The 26300-nt window shown below is 44.2% G+C and overlaps 3 protein-coding genes across 6 annotated transcripts; 1 reads left to right on the forward strand and 2 right to left on the reverse strand.

Moving 5' to 3' along the window:
- Positions 1–1215: 1215 nt before the first annotated feature.
- On the reverse strand, positions 1216–17857 carry LOC120956610 (facilitated trehalose transporter Tret1-like). Of its 3 annotated transcripts, XR_005751863.2 has the most exons (7): positions 17015–17857; positions 14818–14850; positions 3319–3842; positions 3046–3251; positions 2182–2786; positions 1661–2108; positions 1216–1572 (listed from the first exon to the last, which is right to left on the reverse strand). XR_005751863.2 is itself a non-coding variant. In XM_040378231.2 (6 exons), the coding sequence occupies exons 1-6, from the start codon at positions 17026–17028 to the stop codon at positions 1829–1831; spliced, it is 1662 nt and encodes a 553-aa protein (XP_040234165.1). In that variant the 5' UTR covers positions 17029–17857; the 3' UTR covers positions 1216–1828. The 3 variants fall into 3 exon arrangements, 2 of the variants coding, with proteins under 2 accessions (XP_040234165.1, XP_040234166.1); XM_040378231.2 differs by having other exon boundaries at positions 1216–2108; XM_040378232.2 differs by lacking the exons at positions 14818–14850; positions 17015–17857 and adding an exon at positions 9558–10581 and having other exon boundaries at positions 1216–2108.
- A 992-nt stretch (positions 17858–18849) lies between these two features.
- Positions 18850–20877, forward strand: LOC120956812 (ruvB-like helicase 2). 2 transcript variants are annotated; one of them, XM_049610190.1, is made up of 2 exons: positions 18850–19008; positions 19212–20877. In XM_049610190.1, the coding sequence occupies exon 2, from the start codon at positions 19326–19328 to the stop codon at positions 20733–20735; it is 1410 nt and encodes a 469-aa protein (XP_049466147.1). In that variant the 5' UTR covers positions 18850–19008; positions 19212–19325; the 3' UTR covers positions 20736–20877. The 2 variants fall into 2 exon arrangements, with proteins under 2 accessions (XP_049466147.1, XP_040234493.2); XM_040378559.2 differs by having other exon boundaries at positions 19232–20877.
- A 49-nt stretch (positions 20878–20926) lies between these two features.
- On the reverse strand, positions 20927–23585 carry LOC120956813 (GILT-like protein 1). Its single transcript, XM_040378560.2, has 2 exons — positions 22636–23585; positions 20927–22551 (listed from the first exon to the last, which is right to left on the reverse strand). The coding sequence occupies exons 1-2, from the start codon at positions 22927–22929 to the stop codon at positions 22132–22134; spliced, it is 714 nt and encodes a 237-aa protein (XP_040234494.2). The 5' UTR covers positions 22930–23585; the 3' UTR covers positions 20927–22131.
- Between the last annotated feature and the right edge of the window lie 2715 nt (positions 23586–26300).

Here is a 26300-nt window from a genome sequence, read left to right on the forward strand (position 1 = left end):
GTACTACATACACTTTGATTATGGATTCCATGACCAGATCTCTTTAATTCACCTTGGGATAAATGTAAACACCACCATTTTTGTTTTACCATTTTTCGAGCAGGTACTCCAATATAATTCTAGCTTTGAGGCTAGAATAATCTAGACCAGGGGTCTCCAAACTTTTCACTTCGCGAGCCGCATTGCTACACATATAATGCTGTTGAGGGCCATCTTTCCGTTGTCTGTAGTTAATGCGAACTTTTAAATTTCGTCTTTATAGGAAAATACTAACATGATATACAAAACTTCTATAGCTTTCTATTATTTAAGCTTGGTCTACGTCTCTGAATAGCAACAATCACATTTTCTTTAAAAATAGTCACAATAATTATCTATTTCTTCAAACCTTAACAAAACCACCAAGGGCCGCATAATAGGCTCCCGAGTACCGCATCCGGCCCGCGGGCTGTAGTTTGGAGACCCCTGATCTAGACTGAAAATCGTAAAAAACTGACTAGAATCGTAAAGGGCCACACTAATAGATAAATTTAGAAATAGAAATTAGAAGCACATTATAATTTATTCAAAATTATTCAGAAATCCTACTAAATCAAAAACGAGTTAAATTTCATTTTCTGCCAATTGTCCTACTGGTTTTTTTATTTATCTTAATCACGTATATCTCTTTTGAATGAAGAAGAAATTTATTAATATTTATTCATGCCATTAAAAAACACTACATTTTAACCTTTATTTTTCTGATACAGAGAGAGGGAAGAAAGCTCTCAACTAACGTTCAGCGAGATTCTAACGTACGTTAGACGTCTAACTTAGTTTTAGCGAGCAGTTTTGATGAAAGCTCTTTCAGAGCTTTGTTTCGAGCTATTCGAGCAAAAGCTTAATTTTGTGATATGTTGGGTTACTTGAGTTTTTTTTATCGTTGATTTTTGGTAATAAAATTCAATAATGATATTCAAAGTTGCTGGACAATTTATATGTTTTTTGATTCATTGCCCATAACACCTCAGTGATTAGCTACGTTTTAATGTTTGAATTTATTATAAATGTTTGTATGACATGTTTTAACAGGTTACACTCATTGTTTTGACAATTTAACTTCAAAATTGATAAGAGGATACCTATTCGCATACTGTCATCGTTTGCCGTAATCGAACAGAACGTGTCGGAATCGAAACGTACCTTTCTTTAGAAAGACAGAAAAACACGGCTCAATCACACGTTGATCGCACGTTCATTTCAACAATTTATTTCGAACTAAATCTACGCACTTGCAATACTTCGAATACGATTAATACACTGTGTTTTGAACTTGGATTGCATTAAATGGCTTCACCGTGGGGTGTGTGGTGCTGGTCTTTGTCGTCAGGCGTATGGCTTCATCAAACACAGTCTGCCGAATCAATTTCGCAACTTTGCCCGCAACGTTCCATCGAAATTAATCAATCAATACACAACATGTCACCGTTTCGGCATACCTTCCGGAATCAAACGTGCATTGCGGGTTAAGTCGTTGTTTATAGCTTTTGCCGCCGTTTCGTTTCGCGAGAAGATTTACGGAATTTGAAAATACTAAAAATAAATATGTTTATGCATGAGTGTGTGTGTATGTGTATATTCCTGTTGTACTGATTCAATCACCAGTTTCTCCTCGACCTACGATATATATTCTAGAAGGTGCCGCCAGTTACTGAATTGATTCATTGTGCCTGTTCTTATCCTCTTTGCTACGTTAAGTACAACTGCTTAGGTAGCATTTTCAATACTACCGCAGTACAGTCAGTGTGTGGTCTTATTCGTCTCCTGCAACTCAGTTTTATACCCCCTTCTAAGCACCATTTTTGTTCTTCAGCATCAGCTCCACCTCCCTCAGCTTTGCCTCCCGGCTGGGACTGCGTATCAGATGCTCCGTCACGGACGGTTTGGCTGCTGGTTCCGTCGGTACGCGCTGGGGTTGCGATTTGCCCGCAAAGAACGCCTCTATTTCGGCCAAACTTTTACCATGCGTCTCGGGCAGGAAGAATAGGGCGAAGAAAAATCCGATCACAGACACTACGGCAAACATCCACTGCACCGCGTACGCTCCACCGAGCAGATCGGTTATGGTTCTGTAAAAAAGCATTAAAAAATTGTGTTATAAAATGGCGCTTCAAGAAGAGGATGCTCTTTTTCCGAGCCTACCGGTAGCTTTGAACGGCAAAGAACATCAACAGATTAGCCATCGAGTATGATATCGAGTGCGCGATGCCGCGAATATCCGTCGGGAACAGTTCTGCCGTCATCGTCCACGGTATGGTGAGCAGCCCAATCATGGAGGCGCACACGTACAGCAGCAAACCGACGACCGGGATCCACGTGAGTGTGGTGGTGCCCTCCTTTATCCAGAGCGTAAACAACCCCGAGACGAACATGCAAATGGCCATGCCGGTGGTTGACACCATGACCAGCTGGCGGCGGGGGAATCGTTTCAGCAGCCAAGCGTTCAGCAGCGACATCGAGAAGCGCGTCAACCCGACAAAGATGGAGGCCGTGAACGCGTTCACCTCGGTGCCGACGTCTTGGATGAAGGTTACCGCGAAGAAGAGCGTGATGTAGATGCCGCTGAACTGCTGGATCAGGAAAAACCAAAACAGAATGATCATCGGTTTGTAGCCGGTGGGTTTGAGGAAGCCGCGCAGCTTTGACTGCTGCTGGCCGTGCCGGTTGACGTTCTTCTGCGCTTCGGCCATTTTGGTTTCACGTTCTTTCAGCAGTGCGTTTAGATGCATTTCCGACAGCGTTTGGTCCTGCAATGAGTAGAAAAGCGAAGAGAAAGTTCAGTTTGACACCTCTGTATACGAGTAATAGTATCGAACGGGAAAGTGCTTCTGTTGCCAACGAACATGCTCCCATACGTTTGTTTAATGATGGCAAAAAGGGGAAGGAATTAATCTTTATTGAGTAGTAAACTCTGAATGAGTTTACAGCGTCGCGTAACGAGAGCAGTATTTATTGGAAAGAGAGACACATTAAACGCTAATTGGATATGGAACATCCGGCCCTTACCGTATGCTCTGGTTGTGGATATTTTTTGTAGAGAAATCGAAGCGATCGTGCAGCATCTTCAATGCGTCCCTTCGACACCAGCCAGACGGGTGATTCTGGCACGAACAGTTGTATTAGAAGTACCGGCACAATTGTGTAGATGATGCAAATCCACGACACCAGCCGCCAGTCCATGAAAGCGCCCTTCGCGTACGCAATAACCATTCCTGCAAGAGGTAAACGCCAGTCAGCATGTTTTATGTTGAACCTTTCGTTCTGCAAAACCCATCTTACCGAGGGAAGCCAGCGTTGGGCCGGAGGAGATCAACGATCCGCGCATGTCGGGCCGGGCCACCTCCGTGATGTAGACGATGGCGGGACTGGTACCGAGCGCGCAGGCAAAACCGGTCAGCACACGCCCAACCATGATCCAGGTGAAGTTGTTCGCCAGCGCGATGGCAACCCAGCCGGCCACACACGGTACGGCCGCCAGTTTGATCGTGTTGAGCCGGCCGAGAAACTCCATCATGACGCCAGCAACTAGCGACCCGATCGGCACCATGATCACGATAATCGATGCAATCCAGGAGGATTGCGCTTTTGTGATCGGCACATCGCTACCGGGCTGCTCGAGCTGCGGGATCAGGATGGCCGAGTACGCCAGCGATATGCCGATGACGATGTGAAACGAGGCGGCCACAATCGCCGACAGGATCTGGGGCAGGGCGGACTTGATGTTTGTTTCATACTTGCTCAGCGATCGGCAGCTTGCAATGATCTCACGGAACGCATCGTCTTTGTGCTGCTCGCTGTTTTCACTGCAAAGACAAAACGCAACACGAAAAACGGTTAAACACTGCTGTCGGCTATGGGCGAGAGTTTGCACGCGACCAAGCAAAGGCAACTGCAGTAAAATTGTGCTCAATTGATCTGCGGCTGGTTGGTTGGTTTGTTTGAGTTGGATGTAAAAAGGGGTCAAGGCTTGATGCTGTGCAGTTAAACGATCGTTAACCACGGTGGTGGATCGGCGGACTAGGAGGTATGGAGACCAGAATATTGGTCAATAGAGCAGTGGGCGCCATTAGGAAAGGGAATAGGATTGCGCTGTTAATTTCCGCGATTAGATGGGAGGGCGCATGTCAACAGTAATAACAATTCTGGTTCTATTCAGTTCTGTAGTGTCAAAGCAAATCATCTGTATTAATTTGTCACGCATCTTTACTTGTTGTTTTTTATGAGCAGTAATAAAGTACCCGTGGATGGAGTTTTACTGTTATTTCATCGGATGCTAAAATGGTGACACTTGTTAAACTGCAACCATGGAGGACTTAAATGAGCTTAAATGAATTACTCATGTTCTACGTGACACTGTACATCAATGTTAAACAGAATAATTAAATGATTATTCTCTTCTGGAATGATTGAATTGCAATTTGAAAAGAAAAAGATGGAAATATGCAGATAATTTTCAATAATGCAGGATTTTAACGTACTTTAACTATTATCGCTCATTTATTTCCCGTCACGTGAACATTTATCTGGTTAACTCTTCGAAGGTCTTCTTCTTTTTGTTCAACAACCGTTGTCGGTCAAGGCCTGCCTGTACCACTGCTTGTGGACTTGGTTTTCAGTGACTTACTTCAAAGGCAGAGGCTCTTCGAAGATATTTATCGAAACATCAAGCAAAATTCAACTAAATAAACAAATTAAAGAACATAAATGAAGTTAGCCATACATGGAGGATAGGCCGGTACCGTGGAACAGTTTCAATTCGTAAAACTTAAGAACGCGTTCATCATGGGCTCATGTCCCATATCGACCGAGCCTCCTATTATCCTATGCGTACACCAAACAGCCATTAAAAAGTATCCAAGGCAATACCGGGCTCTGGCAGACCAAGATCTATGGTTATTGAGCCAAATAACAATCAATGCTATGGACATTTGAAATTCTGAAATTTGTATAAGAACATATCTTACAAATGTGTCACTCGTCCCAGAAAAGCTTTGTTGTTAAGCTTGTTAAACTCACGAAAACAGCAAACCTGTATGCAAATGGACTAGTTCTTGTTAAAAATGTATCCATGAATGCTTTCAAATTAGCATGAATGCGTAATAAATCTAAAAGTCTCATTTAAAATACCCAGGTATTGGGAACGATTCTTTTCTAATTTTGGTTTCAGTATTTTATAATAGTACATTTAAAGTATAACAGAGACAGAAATCTATGTATATCATTTTGGAACTGAACAAATTAAACTTCTGAGTCACATCTGAGAGGATGGTAGGATGATATACAACAGCGTAACAGTGAAATATTAAAGCATCAACAATGTGTTTTAAAGATATACAATAGCATTAACCTACCAGTTGCTTGATTCCTATTTAATTTTGAAAGGTATTTACAGTGCATAATGTTTGAATTTTATTTATTTTAAGGGTATTCCTACAAACATTCAAATTGTCTTTTAAAAATAAACCAAAGTGCCTTTTGTGGTGCGAGTTTGCAAACAGTCACCTACTACCGTGAAGAAGCTCGTCCAAAAAAGTTCTTTCAATTGGTTATATCACGATTTGCCGTTTTTCACTTGGTAGTAACTATTTAAAATAATTCCTTTGTTACCACCTTTGAGATGCTTTGGCCAATGATTTCTCATTACCATGTACCTCAGCTTGTGGATCGCAAAAGCATGTTACTATTGAATGTGATAATGGACATCTTTCTTTATTTTGCATTGGAGACAGCCTATCCGAATTGCCATTCTTCCTCCCAGTGATGCTGTTGCTCTTGAAACTTCACAAAGTTCAATGTCATCGCCCGGGGCGGCCTACAACCGTACGATCTGCAAAAATGCTTTCAGCAAAGATTCTCCATCATACTCATTTATTATTCCACTTATGCTTTCTCTACTCCAGTCGCTCTTGCTTCCAAAAGACTCGCAAGCAAAAAAAAGAGAGCCATATACAGTGGCAGCAATTGCGTGTACGCGCCCGCCGCACTAGAGTCCGCTCAACCAATATGGACGAAATACCCTTGGAAGGTGTTCTTGACAAGCGGAGCGCCACGTTGACCTTCAAACGCGATGGCGTCGCGGTGTCTGAGAAATGGTTTAAATGTTTGCCGGTCGATATTATCGGGCGCATCTCGTACCGCAGTATTCGGGAACCGGTTTGATGCAGCATGAGCCAAAAACATATACTGGTTGGTAAAAAAAGGTGAAAAGTTCGAGACGCGTCATGGAGAGCAAAAGGCAACAAAATGTGTAAATTAATTCGCACCAATTTGATGCCCGAGTGAAAACAAAAACCCACACAGCACAACAGCTCCATCGCTGTATGAATTTATCACCATTTAGCAGCACGTGTTTTGGTGATTATGGAAAAAACAAGGCGTGCAGTCGGATTTGTCTCTAGCGCTGCTTTGAGTATCGCAGCTCGCCGCGTAAAGTCCAAGGTAATAGCTCCAGCGTGACGCCGTTGTTTTTTCCATTTCCAATTCGGAAATGGAGATAAAGCAGCCAAGGATGCGCGAACCGGGTGTTGCTTTCGGCTGACCTTGACGACTTATTATCAGGTAATCGAACCATCATTAAAGCCTGACAGTATGACCACTACCACGCACGATGCAACGTTAGCATCTCGTCTCTTCTTATGTGTCTGGAGGAATATATCTTGCATTGAATTCAACCCTGCCCGAATGGACTCGATGCTCCCGGTTGCTACGAAGAAGCGTAATTTATTATCATTTACTACCAATCGAGCAAGTCAAACGAGTGAATGATACGTAAACCAAGACGCGTACGCCGGTTCGTCACGTGAGCTGCCACAAGAAATGGCTTAAAGGTGCGACGAAATAGAAAACCCACCCTCGTTGATAAGCATGTGAATATGATCGATCTACTTATTGATTCTCGTACACTCGCACACAGCCACACGAACCATCTGCAGATAATTTGTTATCAATTTAAAGTATTTATGATGAGTGTAATCTCGCGTGAATTTCAGGGTTTCTTCTCTTGCTGGATCGTAAATCAATGCTGTCTGTTTGATAGGGATGGAATAGTCAAACGGTGGCAATAGAAGGGCTTTGTTGAATTGTTTATTTTTATCACTTGAGACTTTAGTCCTTTAGACATGGCTACCAAGTGACTAATTAGCACATACAAAATGAAACCATTTTTCAGAATTGCCAATCTCTAGTAAAACTTAATATTTTGTCCCTCCGGCACAAAGAAATGCGACCTAAACATTAACAGACACCCAGCCCTTAAAGTTCAACACAGGAAAACAAAGTCAAACAGCAGCTTACATGTCCCAACACTGTCCCTACCATTGGCTTTGGCTTTATTTAATGCTGAATCACGTTTCACATCAGCTGTACTTTGCGCGTCAGCTGGCCACGTTCCTTCATCAGCTGGCTGTTGTCTGGTAGGCGAAAGATGGCAAAAAACGAATTTCAACAAAGCCAAGCAAATAGATTGCCTACGGGAACTTGCAAGACGGTCCCGTGTATTTGCTACTTCGTCTCAACAAACAAACCGGTTCTGGAATCGGTAACGGTAATTACCGCCAACTTTCCCAATGGTTTTCTGTTGCCGCAAACCATGGCCAATCGTACCGGTTGTACCGGCGAACTAGCAATTGTAGCGAGCAAAAGTGATGAGCCCGATCCGTAGCAGCGTCGCTGAGACAGGTCATCTTTAGATCGTATAGTTGGGACAATCTTTACGGTACTGAGCTGGTGATTTGCTACCACATATACCGCAATGAAAATACGAACGTACTGAAAAATCTTTTTAAATCTCTAGATAGCTGTAAATATTCATAATTAATTACATTTCAAATGCACACTCAGTCGAGTACCAGAATCAATAGGGAGTATACCATTAAATTAGAAGCCGTTTCTCTCACCACGGAAGCTATTTTTGGACCTTGAATTCACTAGCAGGCAGATTCGCCGTCAGATCAGACACGATCAGTGGCGATCGATTGATCGTTTTTATATTTCTACTCGTTGCCCGGTACCGCAAAGCAATCCACACTTACACCGCCAGCTTTGAAGCTGGCAAAGATATGCTGGAACGGAACCAAATCCAACAAACTCACCAACGCCTCGACAAGATGGCCGGTACAGGTTGCGGTAAGATAGATGGTGCTAGTGATTCTGGTTTAGCATGCCGCTCGCGTACGTTGCCTTTGATGCCGATCGTACGAAGGAAATAAAAGTGGCAGTGCTGTGATTGCCAACGAAGAACGATGGCTAGGGAATATTCGGTAAACGAAGGCATTAAATAAATCTGCTACAGCAGTGCTCTCCAACCTTTTAGGACCACTTCTGCACTTTCTGCAGTCCGCTGCTTTTTAGATGGCGAGAGAGTAGTTGCTTATATTTTCATCACACTATTATAATTATTCTTGGAGCTTATAGGAGATACATCATTAGACGAACCCAAACAATAAATTTATTAAACGGCGCAGACCATAGGTTGAAAACCACTGCGCTACAGTATGCCAGGAAATAATTCCTATAACAGATGTAATCATAGGCCTATTGGTTGAAGTACAAGCAAATCGATTGTACATTTGAAGTTGCACATCCAAAGCATACAAATTGCAGTATTATCGATTGTGTAAACAACGTATTACAAACGTTGATTCGAAATCAAACTAGCCATAATCGATGTCATCGTTGATAGAATAGAGTTCATAGAAGATAATGTCCTCTTATGGGCAGTACATAAGCTTCCTAGCTCAACCATAATCGTTATTTGATGCCAAGAGTTTAGCGTCTCTAACGGAATGCAACTCATTAACTGGTAGAAACTCTTTTCCACTCATTTACTATCAACCAATCCCACACAAACAACTCTGCCTGATCGTCTGTAAGTGAATGACATGCCTTACCGCTGACATTGGGACAGGTGTGCATGTCTCGTGCACGGTTCGGAAGGACCAGCCAGCTGAGCAGTGCAAACCTGGCAACGTTTCAAGGTGCCCCTTGCTAGCAAGCTAACCGGGCGAAGAATGAACCGTTTTGTTGTTTGATCGAAACAATCACACCGCAACTGACAACGGTTAATGCTCAACTTGGCAGCCTGTTGGCCACCGATTGGACGTTTTACCGATTGCGTGTAAAGGAATCTCGTTTTGGAATAAAAGGGAAACAGGGAAATATCTTCCGATAGGGCAGTGACATTGACCTTGCCTTTGCTGGTGGTTGATATTGGCATTCCTACGTACAAAACCGTGTCACAGGGCTGTTGCGCTTTTTGCTCATTGGAAAGGAATGTGTTTGAACGATTGATCGCACACTGTGTCATGGGCGGCAATGTGCACTTCCTTCGCATAGTGCACGTCGAGGAGTAAAAAATAAGAAAAAAAACACGACCGTTACAAACTAATTTATTCCATCCCGGGTACGACACGCTGGCCGAGTTCATGAACCATGTTTTAATGCTTGTTCAATGTGATCGTTTTACAATTGCATTTGCCCTCGCTTACATTCCCACACACGCACACAAACACACTCTGTACCTTATTTCCATTCAATGAGTGTTTTGGAATTTTCCAGCTCCAATAGTGCTCCTATTGCTGCTGCAACTGCTACCACACTTTATCCTGGCAGGGCAGAAGTGGAGAGTAAAAATGGGACGTTATCTCAAACCCTGCTGACCCCGCACTACGGTACCGGGACACAATGTTGCACAACTGGTGCTGGTTAACACTGTCGCCCGTCGGTGGACGTTAAGGACTTTCCTTTCAACCGTAAGTTATAATATTGCAACCACTGATAATTGCACGATCAACACCGTATCGAGATGCACTATAATTCCACTCGCTGTGTACCATTTACACGAACGGGATCGCTTTACATCACCGAGCGATGGTAAACTTTTAATTGTATTAGCAAACGGTCTTGCGTAACCATTCCAGGAGGTCTGCGGACTATGCAGCACATTGTAGCGGAAATTGTGTCACTTTCCACATCGCCCTCTGGTATCCGGAAGTCTCTGAACGCTGATGATGTCGTTTATGCTCAACCATAAGGATGCACGGAAACCACTAGTGTAGTGCACACAATCCGATTAAAGCGGACGGAACCTGCTTGTCGTTTTCACTATCGATTACACAGTACCGCTGCAAGTGAGGAACTAGTCTGAAGTAGCGTCAATTGCAATAATTGCTGGCATGCTCAATTTGTGCTGATTTCGTTGCAGAACAATCTGGATGCAGAGAACGACTCAATTGTCCCGATCTCACCGTGCCCGAGCTGATTTTGTTCACACACTTTCATAACATTCAATCAATAGATGGCCAATTGAATGGTCGTTTCGATGCTCACATAAAAGGACACTTTTTTCTCAGTAATGGAAATCACTTTTTCCAGAACATTTCCAGGTCCTGCTTGGCACAAGTTCTAAGTAGCACTGGGCTCCTTTGTGTTTGGCCGCTGCACGCAAAACGGTAACCACCACGCACAGCGTGAGCTGTACGCCAGCCGACAACCGACGGCAATCGACAGGACCTTAAGTTTTGCTTTAGGCCAGGACGACCGTGACCGAACGACTGCAATCAGCTGGGACGTGGCACCGACACTGCAGCTCACGGCTAGAACCGAGCACGGGGCGCGCGTCGGGAAAATCCCCGCCTTAATGTGTGGAAAACAACCACAGCGCCAGCACACCCATACGCAAAGCGTGACGCGTGTGGAAACGGTGCCGATGTGTGTCTGTGGTGGTGTTTTTCTTTCTGGCAAGCAAAAATAAATCGCCTCCCTTCCGTTTTCCGATCGCCAACCGTTCTCTCGGCCGGGGTTTGTTTGGTACCGAACCGGGGGGGTGCAGGTGACGTGTGAAAGTTCGGTGCCAAATTTGGATACTTCTTGCAGTGGAGGTTTGGGGAGTGGTGTGAGGCCGCAAGTAACATGTGTTCGCTCAAATCCACTCAACCAGCCGTTGAACCTTCGTTTGCATAGGAAGGTTCTCTAAAAGCGAACGATCGATAGTACATAGCGAAGACACAAACCACCACCGGGCAGCAGCTTATCGTTTTCATCGTGCAGACAGCCGCAGTGAGTGGATGTATCGTTTCTGGAAGTGTTCCAACTGTTTCGAGATCATCCGCTTTGCTTTCCAAGATACACAATTTGCCGTTTATGATCAGTGCGATCGTGAATGAGTGCAGAAGGCAAAAATATTTGTATTTAATCCTCTCCACCCGTCCCTTTCTACCCACCAGCAGCGTCCATCATCGTTCCCGATCGATTTATTGACTTTTTTGAGCCGGTAATTTTGATCTTGCCGAATGTTTGCTTACAGACCAGCAGACGTTATTAACGAGCAATATAGCGAAGGCAATGCTAGAGAGAGAGAGCGGAAGCGAAGAAAAATGCATGATCTTTGAACTTGAACGGAAATCTGTTTTCTTTTTAACTTCGATCAACAAACACCCACTTCCAAAAAACGGTTCATCAGTGTGTGACGACGTGCTCTCCAGTATCAGGAAGTCATCATTTTATCAAACTTTCCTTCCACAACGGGACGAAAATAGCATGTGCAAAAATCTCATGTCCTCAGTAGGGTGTAGTCAGTAAAAGCAGCGGTGGACCGTTTTGTGCTGTTTGTTTGACGCTGGGCGTTTGATTTATGGGTGGCGTTGCCCACTACCCACCCCGGATTCGGAAAGCTGTATCGATAAGTTTATGTTGCGGTCTGACATTAGGCCTCCGCTACCGCCCCGGGTATCTCTGAAGATTCCACTACGCATTGCGTGCCATTTGGAGTCTGTTTACATTGCCCAACGGCGGTGGTGTTCTTCCCCGTAAGAGGAACGATTCTATTAGGCGTCTGTTTAGGCTGTTGTAGGCGTGCGAAGCGAACGATGACGAACATGAATAGTGATGCCGTACATGGTAACCGTCTTTACGGGTAGCTTCACACTGAATTCACACTGAATTTCGCAACGCTTAGCATAACGGAAAGGCAAAACAAAAAAAACGGCAAAACTGTTTTTTTTTTCCTGAAAAAGCAATTCATTCTGTACAGCATCAATTAAAATGATTCTCGCTAACAAGCTAGGTTAAGGTACCCATCTTCATCAAAGTCAGTCATATTATCGGATGGCAAAATCATCGTCCCACCTGTCGCACTGGCCTTCGGGGGTTCGTATTACCGGTTCACGGGGCAGCGCCACACCCGATCCCAATTATCGGCGACGGCACAAGCACACACAATCCCCTATACGCTTGGCCAACCCGTGTACACTTGTGTACGGGTGCACCGCTTTCACATTGTGTTTATTTAATTGCCATGCTCAACCCCGCCGAGATAATTCGTCAAAGAGCGTGGGTTAAAATTAAAACCTATCAAATGATTTCGGTTTCTTTTCTTTTTGTTGACAGTCTTATTGGCCGGCGAAAGGGGTTGATGATTTGCATCTGGTAAGACACGCGGCATTGAATCAAAGGCCGTTCTTAAACCACGCGTCCGAGTTCAGTGAGAAGAATGATGTCTTTCTCTTGTTTTCATTGAAGTTTCTTACTGGTTTAACTTCAGTTATATGTCTCTTTGTTTTGCTTCTGTTGAACTACATCGCACCGAAACACTGTGCGGCTGATTTATGTGTGTACTTCAGCTCGCTTCGTTAAGCCGCCGAGTGAGTCAAATAAAGAGCGCCAGATAAGGGTACCGATCATGTTGTACTAATTCGCTTTATCTATTTCATTAGAGCGATACCTGTTCCGATAAGCATCGTGTCGCTTCATAATCCACTCTAATTCTTATTGATTTTTGCATCACCATCATTTGGCCGAGCAAAACTGGCTTGTGCTGCATACTTTCTCCACCGTGCTGCTTCTTGGATCATGACTCATTTTCGCTACAGATGGTGAAATTGTTATCGGTGCTCCGAGCGCAGCGGCTGGGTGGGTGGCGTTGGTGATGCAAGGCGTAATATGAGGCTGAGGAGAGCGATAGCAGCATAGTTTAGTGCACGGCGAAGGATGGAAGGGCGCAAGAAGGTGTGTAGGCAAACTGTAAACATCATGCTGACAGCATGCTTCGTAAACTGTCGCTCACGATCAGCTCGGCTCGGGTCACGATAAAACAGCGAAACTTCTACCACTTTCGCGTCGTGGCGTTGTGTGGCGTGCGCTGCCAATATTTCACGCCCAGTCAGCATTAGGGTTTGTTTTCACGCTGAATGGTTGTTACTGAAACATTAGATGCCTTCACTAAGGAAAGGGAGAAGAACTGGGGGACTCGATTTCGCACCTCTACGATCTCACATTCTTAGGGTTATTCGTATCGAATAGGCTAGTCTGATTACAGAACACAACGGCTTACAACTTTGCTCGAGCGATCTTATACCAAGCTGAGCGGCAATGTGAGTATGTGTCGTAAATGAAGCGAGGCAATCGTACAGTCGAAAAAAAGCACCACAATACTGATAATCGATGCGTTCGATACTGAGTGTTGCCATTGAATGTGTGTTGTTGTATTGTTTTTATCTCTCTCGAGTGCTACCCGCCTTCCCGCCGGAAGCGTGGCGTCATCGATTCCGCGAACGTGCGCAGCGTACTAGACGTTTGCTTTCATATTAGTTAAGACTTCTACCCCATTTTAGGTGTAGAATAGAAAAACAAGCTCGTAAAAGTGGTGTTTAAAGGGAGAATAATTAAATAAATTATTGTGCATGCAGAATACGTTACCAGTTTTTTTTTGCCAAACCGACAGCTTGATAGCTGATGAACGCTATTTTACAATAAAATTTATGTATAGTTAACAACCCCTCAGCATTATTGCAGCTTAGGTTTGCGTCTGGTAATAAAGCATAAAAACAATATGAAGAATCAAAATTGTATTTACAAAAAACATAATTAAAGGGAGAAAAGAGATTCCATATAGAATGGATTTACTTTGGATAGTTTCAAACTCCATCTCCTATGCTTATAAAGATTTTAATAACAATAAAGTCAAAAGAAGTTCTTTAAATGTTAATAGAAATCGCCAAAAACAATTGAAAAAAAAGGTTGGTTTCAGGGAATAGAGTCAACAAAAAATTTCATTCAAAAGAGCGCACTTGTTTGAAACTTTAAAAAGTGCAATGTAACATATGTTTTAAATTTTTATTTTCTCTTTCTTTTCTGAGCTGCCTTCTGGTATTATAAAAATGTAGACGAAACACTTTTAACCCCAAAGCAACGATCGCTTATCGTACCGTGGTCCCTCACATCATCATCTGCGGGCAGGCTGCAGTGTGTAAGTGCATTCGCATGTTGCACATCGCCACACTTCAGTGCGAGTGCGTGTCGTTTGCAATATTTGTTCGTACAACGAAGCGGTTTGTTATAGTTGATCGGTTCGCTGCTTGTTTGCCACCCTCCCCCCCCCCCCCCCTTTTTTCTCTGCTCCCTTTCCCATTTCCCCTATGTTGACCCAGAACACAGGAAAAGATTAGAGCCGTTTGTAGGGTTGGTTGGTGATCGGTTACCACCAACCCGTGCACCACAACAGCGGCACTTGCGGAAAATCGAAACAAAGCACAAATGCAGAGGCAAGCACGGGAATGCATTCTAGCCCGCCATCGGGTGGAAGAAAAGTGCACTCGTAGTGAGCTTGTCACCTCCCAGAGCTGTGCTGCAGGTTCAGGCAGTTAAGCGGTGGAAAATGAAAAACAAATGTAATCTGGGTAAACAGAGCGCACTAAAACCGTCACCGGAAGTGTGGGATTGCTCACGGCCGATAGTTTGCTCGGTGGGTGAGTAAATAGAGAGTCTTGTACTGTTGTTACTTACCGTTGGTGTAAGCTGAGGACGCTGGATCCGATACTGTAAACAAAGAGAACAACAATGCGATTAGTACAGGGCGAGTAAGAAAGGATTTGGAAATAAAAAGTAACATATCTCTAAGTGTGTATGTGTGTGTATGTACTTGCAACTAGACTAATGGCAGAAGGATATCTTTTTATGATGATGGAATTCCCATTTCCACCATCGTTCTTCTGTTTGGCGCTAGGCAACTGATGAAGGAAGGCTGAGTGATGAGTCGTAGCCTTGTGAGCTCGACCTTGGGCCTTGGTCTAGCACGGACAAAGTTTCCACCCCGCCTATAATTCCACCCAGCCCCGAGTTTGTTACACATTATCTTAAGTTTATTTTCTCGGTAAAGTTGTCGCTCAAAGTTCTCGCTCGAACGAGATGGGCAGCAAATGGCTTTTGATTTTGTCAAGGATGGTGTACGTGACTTTCCCAGGCGTGTGCGACGTTGTTGCCAAGAGACGTTAATAATTAAAAATGCTACTTTTTGTTTAATTTGCTTAGAAAGTATATCATTTCTGCTGTGTGTTGAGTCTAGCGATTATGCTGCCAAGCATTACAAAGGTTTAAATTTGCTGCGTCGCCTGTTGAAGTATCGTCTTTCAAATATTTGCAAGAAATAAGATATATTTATGCTAGCTCCCCACAGCCAATCCAAGGTCACTCTGTGGCGATTGCTCATTTATTATGTATCTTATTTATTTTAATCTTTTGTTGCATTCACAATGTGTTCCCTACTTCTCTTTGGAAACCTTCTCCAGCTCCTTCCAGAAACCTGATCGCATGTCACTCGAGATTTTGGTTTGCTCAGCAAACATCTCGCACGTCCTTTAGCATCTTATTATGGCGGTACCGCACCTAATTACTAATCCGAACGTCGGGTATCAATCTATCAGCTCCGGACCGGACACTGGCTTCAGGCGAGGTCAGCTTCAGAACCTTTCCCATTCTTTGTGTACACATAATTGTACCGGCTGGATCGCCGCTGGCCATGGTCGGTGCTGCGGTCTGCATTGGATCATGTTCGTGATCCCGGGTGGGAAATACTTCTGAGAAAACAGGCGTCCACGACCACAGTTTGTATGCTTATTAGATGTGGTTGGGATTGTGTTGATTGCCAACTCTCCAGTGTCGCTAAGCCGCCATTAACCGGTTTGTAGCATTTTCACATTAAACAAACGATCACGTACCGTCCAGATCATCGTTAAAAATGCATTCAACATATCCGTTTTGTAACCACAGCCGGAAGCACTGATGATCGGAAGTAATTACCGTCCGCTTGGTTTTAGTTTTTGCTGACTATGAGTGCTTTGAATAAACTGGCCCGAGAGTGCAACAACCGCTGGTACTGAAGCGTAACACAACATCAAATTATAGCTAAGGGATACATCTTCTCATGTTCATTCGCTTGGAACTGATAGTGTGTGTGTGTGTGGTGTGAACGGCACTGTATGATTCATGTTACGAATCGACATCATCTTGCCAAGAATTCCCTGATGCATGTTGTCAATATTGTACTGCTGTTTAAGCACGAGAAGTATTCAACGTGATGGTGCATATTTAAAGGCATGTTGCCTTGGTAGGTAAACACGTACGGGTAAGTGGTTTTTTGACGAAACAATTCAAACCTTCCAACGTTACCACGTGAGATGGTACAGCAATGAGATGACAAGTGGCCATCGGAGGAAAAGTAATGGTAAAAGTATTGATATTGTATTGACTATCAACAAATACGATGACCGATAAGGTTGCTGGAGTGTTTAATTATAGAATGGCATATTAATTATATTATAAAAATGATTAAAATAGAAGTATACGTATACTATTCATACAAAAATAGAACATAAAGGTATACTATATTATTAAAATCACGAAAAATATTTAAAAAGACAACGAAAATTTAGAACAGTAGCCTTAAAAGCTTGAATAAGAAACAAGCTTCCACTAATATCAGAACTAGGCCACTTGTTGCCTTGGTACCAAGTCGATAGCTAATCAAATAGAGCAAACCGAAGCCTAACAATGTGAAACTGCGATAAATACAACCAAAGGTTTAGAACGCTGTCAGTACTGTTTCAGTTTTTAATTCCTGTTTCTAGAACACACTTTGCGCAATAGTAAAAATGACCTCCATTTCCTCTGATAGCCCTCCCGCGCCACGTGATTAGCGCCTTACCTTAATGGATCCATACTCTAGTACTCTAGGGGTTGGGTCTCGTCTGGTGTGTTCAAATAAGCGTCTCCGTTTGGTTGGGTATTTGCCGGTGTTAAATCGATAACCGATTAGTTGCCAGTAGGGTAACAATGATTCCGGTCCGTAGTTTTTTGTTTTACTCAATTCCTTCGAAACACCGGAATTGGCTGGAGTTATCTTTTCTCGGAAGAAAGAAATTACACAAAACGACTAACAGGGCTCGGTCTGCTTGTAGTACTATCACTTCGAAGGACGCTTCCACTTTCCCTCCGCACGAACGAACGCAAATGACCCCGAAACGCACGAACAGGGCAGCAACCGGAAGGATAACAGTTGTTGGCACGCAAACTTTTACGCGGTTCTATCGATTGTAGTTGGACTTAGAAACATTATATGTTAAATAAAACAAACACTCCCTTCTGTTTATGGTTTAATTTATCCCAACTTTGTTCCTTCACTGTATTCGAACACTGTTCACTTAGGTGCACGCTGGCTGCGCCGCTGGTGCACAACGCACCGTTATTAGGCAGACGAAGCTACCGTGGACCACGCCACTGCTGCTGCTGCTGCTACCTTTACAGCTGGGTCACGGTCAACGTAAAACGTAGTGTGGTGACACTGTTTCCCCTTCGAGCACCACAAGCGCAAAAACCGCCGACCGATTCGGGCCTCTACGATACAAAGGATTTGGGAGCGTTTGTCCCTGGCACTTGCAAATCGATTCAAACTGTTCGCGTAATTCCGTACGCACTCAGCGAGCGCGAGAGCCGCAGCCGATACAACGCAACCGTCACCGCGAAAGTGTTCGAAGAAACTGTTGCTCTGTACGCCGCCCGGGAACGGCAGCAGCGGTGCAACCTCGGTAGAATATCGGAGCGACCGGTTTTTGAGCTGAGAGGGCATGTCGTCATCGTCTTCAACGCGGTCATCGTGGTGAAATGTTGTGCGGTGGGAGCTGGGTAAGCGAGAAAGGTCTTCTGTAGTGGGGGGTGTGTGCGGGCGGCTGACGTAGGGGTTCGGTGCGTGGCGTCATCGCTTAGGAAGCAGGGTTGTCCAACCATTGATCATGTCTGAGGCGTGTTCTTAAAATTGAAAATATACTTTTTGTGCTGGGACTTGTTCTAATTTTTCTACCTGCCATAATTTAAGAGATCAGTATGGCATCAGATCAGTACAAGTCTTTAAGCTCAAACATTATTAGCTATATTTTTTAGGCTTTAATAATTCTTTAAAATGTAAACTTTCGTATTCTTGGACTGGCAACCAACTATTGACCGATCAATTAAAAAGCATGCCAACTAAAAAGCATTCAATTATTGAATTCAGACTTGTTGCTATATTGGTGCCTAGGTATTACATACACCATCAAAAATTCAAATCCTGTAAGAGCATTACCAGGTAAAGTAACTTCTTAAAACCATCAATTTGACAGAGGCACCATACACACATCCAAACTGACACAAATAAGCTGATTAGAGAGGAAATGTAGTTTCGCACCGTATTTTATATTAAAACTACTTTAACTGATTTTATCATTATGATTTTCTACCATAAACTGATTTTCTTTTGTCCTACTTTTACTTGTACTAGTTTTACTCAATACCTCATCTTTGTATATATATATCGTAATTAAATAATTACAAATTTTCATATAATTTATGACCGGAAAATTATATTTTAATATACTCCAGCCATCTCCATGCTTTTAAATAACGGTATTTGATTGTTTAAACTAAAATGTGCATAACTGTCAAAATACTGCCTAATACGTCAACCGTTAAAATGGTACAACCTTGTATTTTTCAGTTGCGGCAACCTCCAAACACGCGCGTTTGGACCGTACATCTCGTCCAAGTAAAAAATAGAAGAGCGTCCGAGAGTTGTGCCCGCGTTGTATTTTCTGCCGAAAACGAAGATTTTTTGCCATAATCGCGTATATTCGTGGAATACGTTGATAAATATCTCATTTTTAGGTGGTAAGTGAAATAGTGCAAGTGTTTTAGGTGCATTTAAAGTGTAAAAAACAGGTGTAAATGTTAGCCGGACGGCATCTTCTCAGTGCGTCCTGAAACACGCGGTTTACAATAACAAAACAAACATTTGTAGAAAAACTTATTTTGCATAAAATCTTGACCATTAAACTTCTTAGTTCAAATCGATTAAATAAAATTCAACCAAGGGCTTCACTTTTCATTCTAGAACCTTCATCGGTTGTTTTGTTGCTACGGTAACGAGACACTCGCTTTCGACATTGTTTGCTGCGAAGTTTTCCGCTCGAAAGCACTCGCCAAGTATGACGGATCTGGAGAAGATTGAAATCCGGGATGTGACCCGTATCGAGCGTATCGGGGCCCACTCGCACATCCGCGGTCTCGGGCTGGACGATGTGCTGGAAGCGCGAACCGTGTCCCAGGGTATGGTCGGCCAGAAGGAAGCACGCCGAGCCGCCGGAATTGTGGTGCAAATGGTACGGGAAGGAAAAATTGCCGGTCGGTGCATTCTGCTGGCGGGCGAACCAAGTACGGGCAAGACGGCCATCGCCGTCGGCATGGCGCAGGCACTGGGCAACGAGACACCGTTCACTAGCATGTCCGGATCGGAGATTTACTCGCTCGAGATGAACAAAACCGAGGCACTGTCGCAGGCGCTGCGTAAAAGCATCGGGCTGAGGATTAAAGAGGAGACGGAAATCATCGAGGGCGAGGTGGTCGAGATACAGATCGATCGGCCAGCAACGGGCACGGGCCAGAAGGTGGGCAAAGTGACGATGAAAACGACGGACATGGAGACGAACTACGATCTTGGCAACAAGATCATCGAGTGCTTCATCAAGGAGAAGATCCAGGCGGGTGATATCATCACCATCGACAAAGCGTCCGGCAAGGTGTCGAAGTTGGGCCGTAGCTTTACGCGAGCACGCGATTACGATGCGACCGGCTCGCAGACACGCTTCGTGCAGTGTCCCGAGGGGGAGTTGCAAAAGCGCAAGGAGGTGGTGCACACGGTATCGTTGCACGAAATCGACGTCATTAACAGCCGGACGCACGGATTCTTGGCACTGTTTTCGGGCGATACGGGTGAAATCAAGCAGGAGGTACGGGACCAGATCAACAGCAAGGTGATCGAATGGCGCGAAGAGGGCAAGGCGGAGATAAACCCGGGCGTGCTGTTTATCGACGAGTGCCACATGCTGGACATTGAGTGTTTCTCCTTCCTGAACCGGGCACTGGAGAGCGATATGGCACCGGTGGTGGTGATGGCAACGAATCGTGGCATTACGAAAATCCGCGGCACACACTACCGCAGTCCGCACGGCATCCCGATCGATTTGCTCGATCGTATGATTATCATTCGCACCGTTCCGTACACGGAGAAGGAGATTAAGGAGATTCTGAAGATTCGCTGCGAGGAGGAAGACTGCCAGATCAACAGCGATGCGCTGATGGTGCTTGGACGCATTGCGACGGAGACAAGCCTGCGGTACGCAATTCAATCCATCACGACGGCCAGTCTGGTGAGCAAACGGCGCAAGGCAGCGGAAATTATGGTGGAAGACATCCGGAAGGTGTACTCGCTGTTCCTGGACGAGAAGCGGTCGAGCAAGATTTTGAAGGAATATCAGGATGAGTATTTGTTCTATGACGACAGCTTGCCGAAGGCGGAAGGACAGCAGGCTCAAGCGATGGAGGTGGAGAGTAACTGAAAGGGAGGGTAGGCAGGAGATGCATTTCCATCTTTACTTATTCCATCGGGTGTGTCATTTAAGGTAGCGAAGATCGATTGAGCTGCATATGAAGAATAAATTCTAGACGTACAAATGAACAAACAACCAAAAGTAAGCAGTCATTACGAGAGTTGGGCCTTACTTTTCACCGAACAAAACAAATGGTTGGATAGAGCGGTAAACGGTTTTACTTTTTATTAATAATTTAATTGATCCTCTATACACACTCCGTTCGTTATTAACAATCTGAACAGCAAAACCTAGCGTAAAATATCACCCAAAGAAGGAAAACTACACAAAACGAAACATACAACCCATATGGAAAGGAATTTAATAATAATCCCTAATTAAGTTCTCCTTATCTTGCGTGCGGTACGCTGTTCGGGAACATAAATTCGTAGAGAACGTAAGATTAGGTTGTATCAATTGCTCAGTCTCTCGTAGAAAACGGAGTTTCCTTTTTCCAATAAGTGATCCGATGCACAAAAGTAAACGAACGGAAGAACACGTTGCTTACTTTACTTGTGCCCTGTTTGAGCAAATGTCGGCCAATTCGACTAAACCCCTCGGCACTCTTACTGTTTAGCTGTAACTTAACCCTGTCTTTTTTAATCTATCTGTGTTTTAACACAGAAAAACACTGGAATTACTTTCGATAAACACACACACATACGGTTCTGTATACTACTATTGCTAATTGTTCTATGCGGTGTACTCCTAGAACCAATTTTCTCACTATCATCTGTGGCTAGCATTCGTTCCTGTGTGGAGTGCGGACTATAGAGCATTATTGAATATGGCAGTTGCACTGCAACTGCCACCCTCGCCCCTACTTCGGTTGCGTGAGTAAAGACTACAGAAGAGGACAATGGCCCAAAACCGCACCGCAAGCCTCACTACAAATTGCACTAAAATATTTGTTCTAGTTCTACTTGACTTAAATCCGGCCTTCAGCATAGTACGGCCAAGATACTGTTTGGTTTTTTTTTTGTTTGTTCTGTTTTCGTTTACCTATTTATAATTTTAGCAGCCAGCGGTAGTATGTGCTATGTGTTTTGACCCAATGTAGTATGAGTACGAAGTACAGAAGGAGAAAATTAATTACAAAAGAGAGATGGTTCAGGAAAACGGATTACTGGAACGAAGGATGACTTTCATCCCCTCGCGACTTTGAGGCGACACTCTTGGAAAAACCTGACCGTAAGTTATCAACGATTGGATGGACTTGATTTAAGGATATTTCACTGCTGGCAGCAGCAGCAGCTTAGTTCAACAGCCAAAACAATCCGCGTCGCAACTGCCCCGGAAGCTGGCGCACCTCGTCCAGCACCTCCGACTGTAGGTAGCGCGCCAGGAAGTGCAGCACTAGCTGCTATCATTTGCACACGTCCGGCTTCGGGCCACGACCCGCCACCACCTGGCACACGTTGCCAAACAGATCCTTCAGGATCGACTTCTGGACGTACTGTGCCCCATCGAGCGTGACGGTCGGTATGAACGAAACGGCCGGTCGAAGGGCGTGCGTTGCCTCGCCGTGCACCTTCAGCAGCTCCGCACCGTGCGGGCTGTCGTAGCACTTTTTGATCGATTCGATCTCCACCCCGTGCTCCTTGGCACAGCGATAGAATATGTCGCGCGGCATAATGTTGTTCTGGATCATGCACGCCACCATGGCGAGCCGAGTGCGCGGCTCCCGGACGGCTTCCACGACGCAGGCGTGTATCGTGTTTCCTTCGCACTCGATCGGCCCGTGCTGGCAGTCGAACTCGAGCGATCCGTCCGATTTGGTCGTCCACTGTTGGAAGAGAGTGAGATTGTGAGAGAAATGTCCACAAAAATCTACAAACGTTCCAGAGCGTATTCTTCCGTTCCCCCTTACCGACGCTTTTCCGAACGGGACAAACTCTATATCCATTAGCTCCGGCGCCCTATCGAACGCGGGCTGCAGCTGGTGGAGGACAAAGTTTTTCGAATCCGGACAGAGTGTCTCATAGTACACCACGACTAAAACCGGTGCGCTTGGTTTGAGCATCGCCTCATTGCCGCCCGACGTTTGCTCCACATCGCCCTCAGCAGCGGGCGGTCCGTGCTGGGTGAAGCTTTTGTAGACCAGCACCAGTACGATGATCAAAATCACCAGGTAGATGATGCGCAGCTGCCGCTTCTGGAACATGATGACTGGCGGGTTAGTGGGCAAGCTCTTGCTCCGGCTGATATGAAGAGTTGTCGCTCGTCACAGGTGCAAACACGCGGTTTTTCTGCTACGCTCGCTAGCAAACCGGCTAATCACTCTATCATCGAAATTAATGGCGTCGCCTGGAACGCGATGGCGTTTTGCTGACGCTGCTGATGATGATGTGTACAAAAGCGGTGGTGGGCGCCAGTCAGAGGGAAAATCCAACCCGTTTTAACCGCTCTGGGTTTTTTTTGTTCACTTTTGATTATGTTTGGTTCAGATTAAATTGACTGTGACGAAAGTCACACACCACTACAGTCGGGATGCACTAGCAGCTATGAAAAAAACGGCCTCACTATTTTATCAGAGCCACCGATGGTAAACAACACACTAAGGGGCGCTTTTGTGTTGTCTGTTTTGTAAATGAAATTCGCGATGAATTTCGGTTGTGTTTGGTTTCCTTGAGCAAGCAAACTAAAGTAAAAACAGAAAAAATGCCACCTCCCACCAAAAGGAAGGAATGGACCGTTTAAAACAGCACAAACCTGTACAAAGCGAGCGTATCGTGTTTAGGGTGCTTCTTTTTATCAATCCAATCTTATCAAATTTCCTAATGGAGGAGACGATGTGTGTGGTCAAACATCGTCTGAGGGGGAAGGGGTGGTGGGAAAAATGCCATCTCACTCAGAGTGACCAGAAATACCGATTTATCTGCATTCCTACCGATTTTTTATATGCCTACCGATTCACAGATGACCGCCCTAAAACTACCGATTTTCCATTTATCCTACCGAAAATCACAGATATTTGATTTTTCAGTCGTTTAAGCCTAATCTGTGGCGCTTGGGTTGCTGTTTCAAGGATCGCTATCCTCATTTGTTACTTAGGCCCGTGTCTGTGCTCCATCGCATGCGATTTTATCGCACGTGCTGTCAAACGCCTTTTCGTATGATATTGCGATTATTTGGATGATATTAATAATATAACGATTATGAAAAATTAAGTTGAGATTGTTCCTACAAAACACCACACATTTAGTTTGACAGATAAAATCGGATGCGGCGTCCGACGAAATAAAAAATTTTTGATTCCGTCGTACGACGAAATCGCACGTCCGACGTTATCTGTCAAATCTATATATATAAAAATCTCGTGTCACGGTGTTTGTCGCGAGCAAACTCCGAAACGGCTGGATCATTTTCAACGAAACTTTACACACACCTTATGGTGGTATGAGAATAGGTTTTAAGATTTAAAAATCGTTCAGATGTTACACTAAACTTAATTTAATAATGATTTTCTAACTCCCATACAAAGCTCAGGATTGTTGTTGTGTTGTATACAGCACACTCGATGATCGGATCCTGAGGGGATACGGGCACGATATAACTATCCCAAGTAAAAAAGCAATAATGGAATATTTTAGTTTTTTTCGGAATAACTCAGTTTGTCGGGCCAGCTAGTCTCATATAAAATTTTGACAGGCCTTCCGATAAAATCGCATCCGATGGAGCACAGACACGGGCCTTATCGCGCTGATGCACGTTTGTTTGCCTGGCACTTTTTAGTTTTATCCGTTAAAATTTAATGTTCCTAATAAGTAGAACATGTCAGTTGTGGGGATTCCGAGAATTGCTCGTCAAAGAAAATTATTTAAATTTGAATTTGAATCTCGCTGTCCGCGGTTTAAGCTCACCTGACAGAAAAAGAAAATTAAATTTTCAGTCGAGGGGTAGGTACAAACACACGGTGGGGGTCCGGCCCAAGATCGGATCCGAAGTCCGTTGTTTTGGGCTGAAAATTAAAAATGGCGGATGGAGCGCCTTCACGGAGAGAATGCGCTCTATTGCATGCCTTTAAAATGCACGAGGCAGAGCGCCGTGATTAAATTTAAATGGTTGCGTTCTCAACAGTGCTCCTGCCGAAATCTGCCAATATAATCTGGCCACACTGGTCCGCAGGTCAGGCGAGCTTTTTGGCGGCCACCGTCGCAAAACCGTCGCAAAACGTCAAAACCGGCGTCGCATGTACTGCAAACCGACGTCGCCAGCGAGCGAAACTCGCAACGATTTCGAGGCGCTGGCGACGGTCGTTTTTGACGTTTTGCGACGGTTGTTGACCTTTCGAGCGAGCTTTTGCCCTGCGAGCCAGTGTGGCCAGATTATATTGGCAGATTTCGGCAGGAGCACTGTTGAGAACGCAACCATTTTACCTTCGTTTCTAAGACCAAAAATACACCCTCATCTTTATGACCACCTACCCGGGTAGGTCATACATTTTGTATGGGAGTTTGCATTTCTGGATGGTAAATTGATCATATGTTCTGTTTTAATTATTGAAATAACTTCAAATTTTCAAGAAAGCTGCATGTAGAAAATTACACCGGGTGTGAAATTGGAGGAAAACTTGTGATATTTTGAGAATAAGAAAATAACGTGTAGACGGTTGAACTGTCACTTTGCTAATGTTTATTCACTTGTCTGTTTGAGTTCATTTGTACAAGCTATAATTCATTGCATAGTTCAGTTAATCCTCATCTAGTTCCTTGTTTATATTGTAGCCTTCAAGTGTTGGCTGTTTCTACCCAAGTGCCACAAATCCACTAAACGACCACTAAACGGCTTCTAAACGACTCAAGTTCTCTACCTAAACGGAATATAGAAAGACTTCGTTTAGCAGACGGCAAACGACTCATGCATTCTAAAAATAGAGAAAAAGCTGGTGGCGCTATCTGTTGGTGGGATACCCCAACCAGTTGAGCTTCATCGCTTGGAGGAGAGCTTTCTCATTTCCTCTGTACTGTTGTATGGTTTCGCATTGAAGTTATGCATCGCTAGAACTAGAACGGCGATACGATTGTTTAAATACTAAACTCCAACGGAAACCACCAGCACTGAAGCAAGTGAGATTTGAGTAATGGTCGTTGGTGTTGATACCCACGTATCTGACCACACGACCATTAATCTAGATTTTTGCTCAGAAAGTTAGAAGGCTATATAGGTCATGATAAGATGAAACTTGTCGAAACACATTGCAAGAAAAGGATAGCAATATAATGATGAGTTGTAATACGCCATCTATTGATCAAACCAATGAAGCTGTGGAGCTTTCATTTTTTTTCTATGGATATTCAATTTTCCAGTCGTTTAAGCTTAATCTTTGGCGCTTGGGATCAATCTAAATAATCCAGCAAAAATGAAATGACAGCACGTACGATAAAGTTGTATCCAATGGAGCACTGCTGCGGCCCTAAGCGATCGGGTGGAGCCCCGAGAAAAAGAACTTGCCACCACTGAGAAAAAAATGTGCATCTTAGTTCTTCTTTGGCTTAGAATTCCCAGTACAATTTTCACATCGACACTTCAGAA

The sequence above is a fragment of the Anopheles coluzzii genome, chromosome 3, assembly GCF_943734685.1.
Source record: "Anopheles coluzzii chromosome 3, AcolN3, whole genome shotgun sequence".
NCBI lineage: Eukaryota > Metazoa > Arthropoda > Insecta > Diptera > Culicidae > Anopheles > Anopheles coluzzii.